This window comes from Melitaea cinxia, chromosome 23, assembly GCF_905220565.1.
Source record: "Melitaea cinxia chromosome 23, ilMelCinx1.1, whole genome shotgun sequence".
In the NCBI taxonomy this organism is placed as follows: domain Eukaryota; kingdom Metazoa; phylum Arthropoda; class Insecta; order Lepidoptera; family Nymphalidae; genus Melitaea; species Melitaea cinxia.
This window is the reverse complement of record NC_059416.1, coordinates 5,337,191-5,346,735: the sequence shown is the minus strand read 5'-3', so window position 1 is coordinate 5,346,735 and position 9,545 is coordinate 5,337,191. Positions and strand designations below refer to the sequence as shown.

General features: G+C 45.8%; 1 protein-coding gene across 1 annotated transcript in view; it reads left to right on the top strand.

Moving 5' to 3' along the window:
- Window positions 1-288: 288 nt before the first annotated feature.
- Window positions 289-9,545, top strand: part of LOC123664964 (protein polybromo-1) — a 37,835-nt gene continuing 28,578 nt past the window's right edge. Inside the window, exons 1-9 of the mRNA XM_045599329.1 lie at window positions 289-629; window positions 1,125-1,274; window positions 2,058-2,229; window positions 3,021-3,151; window positions 3,555-3,809; window positions 4,084-4,245; window positions 7,416-7,518; window positions 7,605-7,836; window positions 7,967-8,082. Of these exons, the coding sequence (XP_045455285.1) occupies window positions 504-629; window positions 1,125-1,274; window positions 2,058-2,229; window positions 3,021-3,151; window positions 3,555-3,809; window positions 4,084-4,245; window positions 7,416-7,518; window positions 7,605-7,836; window positions 7,967-8,082 (1,447 nt within the window). The 5' untranslated portion in view covers window positions 289-503. The remainder of the gene's footprint in view (window positions 630-1,124; window positions 1,275-2,057; window positions 2,230-3,020; window positions 3,152-3,554; window positions 3,810-4,083; window positions 4,246-7,415; window positions 7,519-7,604; window positions 7,837-7,966; window positions 8,083-9,545) is intronic.

The window sequence follows — 9,545 nt, the reverse complement described above, 5'->3', positions numbered from 1 at the left end:
TGAGCAATTATAAATGCAACTTGAGCAGTTTTTTAACACTTTGAGCAATTTAAAATATCGTATACATCAAAAGATATAGGAGTTTGAAAATATTTGAATTTTTTTTTTAATTTTGATTTTTAATTATATAATTTGAGGTGAGCAATTTAAAAGGACAACGTAGTTGAATTGAGCAATTCAAAATCTATCAATTAGTATTTTTTTTATTACAAATATCATTATTTTGCAGGCTGGGGTGGGGTAGGTGATAAAACGCTATAACCACAGAGACTATATTCTTTGCCACAGAGCCAAAGAGTAAAATAACTTGCTTATACAACTGTTATACAACACAGAGCACAATAATAACCATCTGTAACTACGTATCTATTCTAATACATAAAACCTAGCATAAAAAGTATTCTGTTGGTATTCAGTGTGGTCCATAATTCTAATAATACTTTAATGCAGTCAAATCTACAAAGCTACTCTTGTAGTGAATGAGGATAGTTGAATAATCCAAGATGAGTAAACGACGACGAGCGTCGTCGGTGGCAAGCAGGGGAGCTGATGGTGATGACAGTGATGATGGAGTCGAACTCAGTAACCCTGGGCCTCCACCGGCCCGAAAAAAGAAGAAGCTCGAACCGGTACTTACGAAATATAAAAAAATGTATGCTTATTTAAGAAATGGGTCATTGAACTGTCTGCGTTGTTTAAAAGTGCCGGTTTATTATTATTTTTGTAATTTTTTTTATCGTCGACTTAATTACGAGAGTTCGTGACTCATAAGTAATTTTGGCATTAGTATCGGTAAAGCTTTTTTAACCTCCGATAAAAAAATCTACTTATATTGTACATGATAGCCCCAAATTAGACTGTTTATCGACATATTTGGTTACAAAAAAAAAAAAAAAACCCTAATCTATCTTATATCAAAATGCGGTTCTTAATCTAAAGCCTAGCTTTCTATCTTATACAAAAGTATTTTTTAAATAAACAGTAATAAGTAACCCATTTATTAATGTTTAAGAGTAATATTCAAATATCAATAGTATATATAACTATTACTATTAATTCTTCTAACAGTTTTAATAGGTTAATCCATAATAAAACAATGCTTTAAAACAAATAAACTGTTACAGAGTGAAATATGTCAGCAACTGTATGATATAATTCGAACCTATAAGAAAGAAGATGGTACTCTGTTGTGCGACTCCTTCATAAGGGCACCGAAAAGGCGTCAAGAACCACAATATTATGAAGTTGTGTCACAACCAATTGACTTGTTACGAGTAAGTAGACTGAGAGTGGAAATTAGATACTTGTACTTATTATTCTATCCTTCTAATTAGTTGTCTGCTGTCTAGATGGGATGGGCTCTGTAACTGGATAAGTATGAAAATGTGCTTGTGATGCATGTGGTGTTACAGGCGTCTTTAGGCTACGGTAACCGCTTACTATCATGTGGGCCGTACTCTTATTTGCCAATTTAGGTGTATAAAAAATAAACAACCAAAACTATCCAAAATAATAATATAACCGTAATCATAATCAAATCCAATTGAAAAGTTTCTAATAAATTTAATGGCATAGACATAGGTTCTGGATAAGACCTGATATCATTAATTTGGCCCAGTCAAACAGACACAGCCTCTTACATACTTTATAATTATTCTCATTTTCATCTCTTCTTTGAGAATTCCATTAATCTCCAATAATCAATATCACCAATAATATCTCTTTGATAAGTTTGATATTTACTTTTAAATGTAATCAATTTGAATATATATTTCCATTTAAAGGTTATATTTATAAAATAGTTCATAAAACAAGCTGATCTGTCAAGCCTTGTACCACCATATATATATTTTTTGTAAGCATGTTGATTTCTTAAATTTTTCTCTCATTCAATACTTATCCTGACATAATGTACTTATTTTAGAAATGAATTATTCAATTTGGTGCAATCGTTTCAAAGTTATGCGCAATCATACATTTCAGTGACTATTTTTTGTATGTGTAAGATTATATCTTTGTATGTTTTTTATTTATCCAATTGTATTTTTTACTTATAGGTGCAACAGAAGCTAAAAACTGACACATATGAAGATATCGAGGAACTTTCAACAGATATAGAACTTCTAGTAAATAATGCTAAAGCATTCTATAAGCCGGATTCAGATGAATATAAAGATGCTAATGAACTTTGGAAACTTTATTCAAAGCACAGAATGGCACTTGAAAATGGTAATATATTAACACTGAACCTTTCACATATACAATTTTTTTTATTATTCTTATTAACAACAATTTAATTTAACTATAAATTGCATTTATAACAGTCAAAGGATTAATATTAATTTAATATTAATCATATGACTTATAAATGCAAAAGCTTAAAGAATATTTGTTATTCAATTATAGTTGATCTAGACGTAATTTGATACTTTTTTATATTCTCACTTGGTTGTTTTAAGTTTGTTTGTCGTTGTGTTTTAGATAACAATGTAAATATATATATATATGTATTTTTTTAAATAAATACAAACACACATAAATACGACGCGGTGGCACAATGGTCACGGCACTGGTTTGTGGCTGTTTCGCTGGCGGTTGTGAGTTCTATCCCCGCACATGACAAACATTTGTATTGGCCATACAGATGTCTGCCATGGTCTGGGTGTTTGTGCAGTCCTTGTGGGTCTCCCCACTGTACCTCGCAGAGCACGTTAATGCGTCGATCCCGGTTGTTATCATGTATACCTGATAGTGATTGTTACTCATAACAGGGAATATATCTCTAACCTGCATTTGAGCAGCATGGTGAATTAAGCTCTGATCTTTTTCCTACATGGAGAAAGAGGCCTATGCCTATGCCCAGCAGTGAGATATTACAGGCTGAAACGACATATAAATATGTTGCCCAGACTCACGGTAGGAAATCTAAGCCCAGGAGCAAAAAAGTGCTAAATGTGCTAACAAGCCAGTAAATTTAAATAAGATTATTTGGTATAATAAGCTAATTTTTTTTTAAACAGGTGAGGAAGTCAAAACGCAAAAACTGTCTCGTACTGGTTCATCAAGTAGAAGATCAGATGTTGCCGAGGATTTGTCGGAGACCTCTACTAATAATGAAGAAGAAAATATCTTTGAAGAATTATTTAATGCGGTAAGTATTAATATAACATTTACACTGTAAATATTCTTTTTGGGTATATTAAGATGATTTAATATTTTTCAACATATTTTTTTTATTTATTAATTACTTTATTATATATAAATCTGATATGCAGTATTCTGAAAGATACACATTACTATGTGTAGTACTGTATATCTGAGTATATATGAAAGAATGGCAATTATATGAAATTTTTATATATTATGTGTAATTGTGTCATTCGTTGTAGTAGAATTTTTATTATCTCTATTTTTTAACTCTTGACTACACTACTCCATATTATTAAACATTAATGCTTTATTGTGATGCTCTTTCTTTCGTCACAGAATTAATTTTTTGACAGCCAGATCTATATTTAACTAAATTTGTTGTTCAAAATTTTTTAAATTTTTAGGTTATGATGGCTAATATAGATGGCAGACCATTGTACCCAGATTTCCAATTTCTTCCATCAAAAAGACGGTATCCGGAATATTTTAGCGTTATAGAGAATCCAATAGATCTGAAGACAATCGCTCAAAAGATTCAAGTTGGTGAATACACAAATTTGAATGAATTGGAAAGAGATTTACTACTTATGGTCAGGAACGCCTGCCTGTTTAATGAAACTGGCAGTCAGATATATAAGGATGCAAAGGCTCTGAAAAAGGTAAGCCGGCGCGACAATTTTTTCGAAATTGTATTATTTCTTACTTTAGTCGGTGTAAAAGTTAATTTTTAAGACGAGTACATTAGTTTGGATAGGGCTAGACTAAAATTTGTCAATTCAAGAGTAACCTCTAAAAAAGACACGGCGAAACGATTGGGATGCTTCTTGTGTTGCAGGCGTCTAAAAGCTATGGTAATCGCTTAACATTAGGTGGGCCATACGCTTGCCAACTTAGTTCTATAAAAAAAGGCAATAACTATGTTTGTACCTGCAGGTGATCGTGTCCCGCAAGCAGGAGCTGGAGCCGGGCGGGCGCAGCGCGGCGAAGGCGTCCGAGCGCATCCGCAGCAAGCGCTCCTCGCGCGCCGCGCCCGCGCCCTCCTGCCGCGCGCTGGCGCTCATGGAGCCGCCCGGCGCCGACGAGCCCTACGTCAAGGTGACGCGCACTGGTGTGCTGAGCGAGTGAGGCACTAGAGTACTGTACCGCGCCCTCCTGCCGCGCGCTGGCGCTCATGGAGCCGCCCGGCGCCGACGAGCCCTACGTCAAGGTGACGCGCACTGGTGTGCTGAGCGAGTGAGGCACTAGAGTACTGTACCGCGCCCTCCTGCCGCGCGCTGGCGCTCATGGAGCCGCCCGGCGCCGACGAGCCCTACGTCAAGGTGACGCGCACTGGTGTGCTGAGCGAGTGAGGCACTAGAGTACTGTACCGCGCCCTCCTGCCGCGCGCTGGCGCTCATGGAGCCGCCCGGCGCCGACGAGCCCTACGTCAAGGTGACGCGCACTGGTGTGCTGAGCGAGTGAGGCACTAGAGTACTGTACCGCGCCCTCCTGCCGCGCGCTGGCGCTCATGGAGCCGCCCGGCGCCGACGAGCCCTACGTCAAGGTGACGCGCACTGGTGTGCTGAGCGAGTGAGGCACTAGAGTACTGTACCGCGCCCTCCTGCCGCGCGCTGGCGCTCATGGAGCCGCCCGGCGCCGACGAGCCCTACGTCAAGGTGACGCGCACTGGTGTGCTGAGCGAGTGAGGCACTAGAGTACTGTACCGCGCCCTCCTGCCGCGCGCTGGCGCTCATGGAGCCGCCCGGCGCCGACGAGCCCTACGTCAAGGTGACGCGCACTGGTGTGCTGAGCGAGTGAGGCACTAGAGTACTGTACCGCGCCCTCCTGCCGCGCGCTGGCGCTCATGGAGCCGCCCGGCGCCGACGAGCCCTACGTCAAGGTGACGCGCACTGGTGTGCTGAGCGAGTGAGGCACTAGAGTACTGTACCGCGCCCTCCTGCCGCGCGCTGGCGCTCATGGAGCCGCCCGGCGCCGACGAGCCCTACGTCAAGGTGACGCGCACTGGTGTGCTGAGCGAGTGAGGCACTAGAGTACTGTACCGCGCCCTCCTGCCGCGCGCTGGCGCTCATGGAGCCGCCCGGCGCCGACGAGCCCTACGTCAAGGTGACGCGCACTGGTGTGCTGAGCGAGTGAGGCACTAGAGTACTGTACCGCGCCCTCCTGCCGCGCGCTGGCGCTCATGGAGCCGCCCGGCGCCGACGAGCCCTACGTCAAGGTGACGCGCACTGGTGTGCTGAGCGAGTGAGGCACTAGAGTACTGTACCGCGCCCTCCTGCCGCGCGCTGGCGCTCATGGAGCCGCCCGGCGCCGACGAGCCCTACGTCAAGGTGACGCGCACTGGTGTGCTGAGCGAGTGAGGCACTAGAGTACTGTACCGCGCCCTCCTGCCGCGCGCTGGCGCTCATGGAGCCGCCCGGCGCCGACGAGCCCTACGTCAAGGTGACGCGCACTGGTGTGCTGAGCGAGTGAGGCACTAGAGTACTGTACCGCGCCCTCCTGCCGCGCGCTGGCGCTCATGGAGCCGCCCGGCGCCGACGAGCCCTACGTCAAGGTGACGCGCACTGGTGTGCTGAGCGAGTGAGGCACTAGAGTACTGTACCGCGCCCTCCTGCCGCGCGCTGGCGCTCATGGAGCCGCCCGGCGCCGACGAGCCCTACGTCAAGGTGACGCGCACTGGTGTGCTGAGCGAGTGAGGCACTAGAGTACTGTACCGCGCCCTCCTGCCGCGCGCTGGCGCTCATGGAGCCGCCCGGCGCCGACGAGCCCTACGTCAAGGTGACGCGCACTGGTGTGCTGAGCGAGTGAGGCACTAGAGTACTGTACCGCGCCCTCCTGCCGCGCGCTGGCGCTCATGGAGCCGCCCGGCGCCGACGAGCCCTACGTCAAGGTGACGCGCACTGGTGTGCTGAGCGAGTGAGGCACTAGAGTACTGTACCGCGCCCTCCTGCCGCGCGCTGGCGCTCATGGAGCCGCCCGGCGCCGACGAGCCCTACGTCAAGGTGACGCGCACTGGTGTGCTGAGCGAGTGAGGCACTAGAGTACTGTACCGCGCCCTCCTGCCGCGCGCTGGCGCTCATGGAGCCGCCCGGCGCCGACGAGCCCTACGTCAAGGTGACGCGCACTGGTGTGCTGAGCGAGTGAGGCACTAGAGTACTGTACCGCGCCCTCCTGCCGCGCGCTGGCGCTCATGGAGCCGCCCGGCGCCGACGAGCCCTACGTCAAGGTGACGCGCACTGGTGTGCTGAGCGAGTGAGGCACTAGAGTACTGTACCGCGCCCTCCTGCCGCGCGCTGGCGCTCATGGAGCCGCCCGGCGCCGACGAGCCCTACGTCAAGGTGACGCGCACTGGTGTGCTGAGCGAGTGAGGCACTAGAGTACTGTACCGCGCCCTCCTGCCGCGCGCTGGCGCTCATGGAGCCGCCCGGCGCCGACGAGCCCTACGTCAAGGTGACGCGCACTGGTGTGCTGAGCGAGTGAGGCACTAGAGTACTGTACCGCGCCCTCCTGCCGCGCGCTGGCGCTCATGGAGCCGCCCGGCGCCGACGAGCCCTACGTCAAGGTGACGCGCACTGGTGTGCTGAGCGAGTGAGGCACTAGAGTACTGTACCGCGCCCTCCTGCCGCGCGCTGGCGCTCATGGAGCCGCCCGGCGCCGACGAGCCCTACGTCAAGGTGACGCGCACTGGTGTGCTGAGCGAGTGAGGCACTAGAGTACTGTACCGCGCCCTCCTGCCGCGCGCTGGCGCTCATGGAGCCGCCCGGCGCCGACGAGCCCTACGTCAAGGTGACGCGCACTGGTGTGCTGAGCGAGTGAGGCACTAGAGTACTGTACCGCGCCCTCCTGCCGCGCGCTGGCGCTCATGGAGCCGCCCGGCGCCGACGAGCCCTACGTCAAGGTGACGCGCACTGGTGTGCTGAGCGAGTGAGGCACTAGAGTACTGTACCGCGCCCTCCTGCCGCGCGCTGGCGCTCATGGAGCCGCCCGGCGCCGACGAGCCCTACGTCAAGGTGACGCGCACTGGTGTGCTGAGCGAGTGAGGCACTAGAGTACTGTACCGCGCCCTCCTGCCGCGCGCTGGCGCTCATGTGAGGGAGGCACTATAGTACTGTATCGTGCCCTATGTGGTCTTAGTTACTAGTGTACGAATATCGCATTCATATCCTTAAATTAATGCATTTTTGTCAGTCACTCCTTACTTAGTATTATAATGGGTAAAATAAAGCTAAGCCAAGGTCAAAACATAAATTTTTAGCTTTATTTTACAGCACTCTGAAGATAGTGCTGATAGTGATGAAGATAAAGTTGACAATGAAGATTCACCGCAGTGGAAGCTGCTGGATGTTATCAGAAATCATTTGGGGCCAAATGGTAAATATATAGTTCAAAACTATCTTCTGATGTATTTTTCCTACATTAACAAACTCACATCTACAATACTACTAATCTATTTCTAGGTACTCCAATGGCTGATCCCTTCTGGAAACTACCATCGCGTCGCGAATACCCCGACTACTACAAGGAGATTAAGAATCCGGTATCATTGAATCAAATCCGAAATAAAATCAGACGAGGTAGCTACGGAACCCTGTCAGAAGTGGCCGGCGATATGAACATTATGTTTGAGAATGCTAAACAGTATAACGTACCTTCCTCAAGGTTATACAAGGACGCTGTTAAATTGCAAAGGTAGGTTATACGAGTATTTCTGTTTTATATACTGTTATTAACAGCTAATATTGTGTATCTCGAAGACAGCGTTGTTATAAGTATATAATAAGAATATCGACGACGTAATAAATGAAAATTAATTATTTAGGTTAATGCAGCAACGAGTACAAGAGATGCTTGATATTGTACAGAGCTCATCAAGTGATGACGAAAGTTTGTCATCAGTTAAAAATCAGGCGCAAGCTAGTACTCCGCGGCCTAGAGGTATGAACTTATTACACAAACTATAAATCATTGCATAGATAGAATAAAAATTATGTTTTACGTATAAAATCATTGAAATAAAAGTTGATATATTGATTTTGTGACAAGGGTGGGAGAGAAATTAGCTAGCAACTTTGTTTAACATCCATAACAAAAAATTATTTTACAGTAATTTTGTTTGTTAATATGGCCGACATTGACTAGTTTCAAAAATTAAATAAATATTACGATCTTACTTCTTACTTCCAGTGGCGCTACAACCCTTTGTGAGTCTCGGCATCTTCCACATTTTTTTTCCACTTGTCACGATCTCTGGCGACCCTCCTTCAGTTCGTAAACTTGCCCATCGCCCTTAAATCGTCCTCTATGCAGTCCTTCCAACTTGGTATACCTAGTTCCATCATACCAAAAAGCGCTCTCTTGCGCCTTATGCTGTCAAACGCTTGTCTATCGACTAACAGGTGATGAAGGCTTATGTTAAATCTATAGGCCTTTTCCATTGTTTGAGGCATAAGATGAATCTGGTCAATGGTTGAAAGATTTGGCCTGAGGCCGCACTGGTATTCGCCTAATATTTCTTCAGCATAAGAGCGCAATCGTCTGTATACAACTCCGGAAAACACTTTATAAGCTATAGGGAGAAGCGAAATTCCTCTATAGTTACCACATTCCGTTTTGTCGCCTTTCTTATATATGGGTAAAATTATAGCTAGACTCCACTCTTCTGGCATTCTTTCTGCGTTCCAGATTGCTGTGACAAGGCGATGTAGTCTATCTTCATGCGACGATCCACCGTTTTTCAGCATCTCAGAATTGATTGCACCAGTTCCTGGTGCTTTGTTTGTCTTAAGTTGGTCAAGAACTGCTTTTATTTCTAGCAGTGTGGGTGGTTCAAGCTGTTCTTCGACATTGTAGTATGTAGGCAGTACATATGAGTTATCATCGCTAACGTTTAAGAGGTTATCAAAGTGCTCACGCCATCGCCTAATAATGTCCTCCTTTTCCGTTAAAAGGTCTCCGTCACTATTCCAACATGCGTTTGTTCTGGGTTGATACCCTTTTCGCATAATATTAACCCTCTGGAAGAAATGTCTCGCGTGGTTTCCTTTCCTTAAATCATCAATTTTGCAGATCTTTGCGTTCTCTACTTCTCTTTTCTTCTTTCTGGCCATTTTTCGGCATTTGCGTCGCTCTGTTGTATACAGATGTCTGTTAGTGTCATTGCCTCTTTCTAGGTAAGCAAGTCGTGCCCGATTCTTTTCATCTAATGATTTCCTATACTCCTCATCGAACCATTCTTCTCTTGTTGTTTTCATTCGGCCCAAAACTACCTCAGCAGCTTTGGTGATTGCTGTTTTGATGTTTTTTCATTCCTCTTCTATGTCATCGCTAGGAATAGCCTTTTTCAGTTCTTGTTCAATTTCCTTCTTGTATAGATCTACTGTAGTATGTGTATCTTTGAG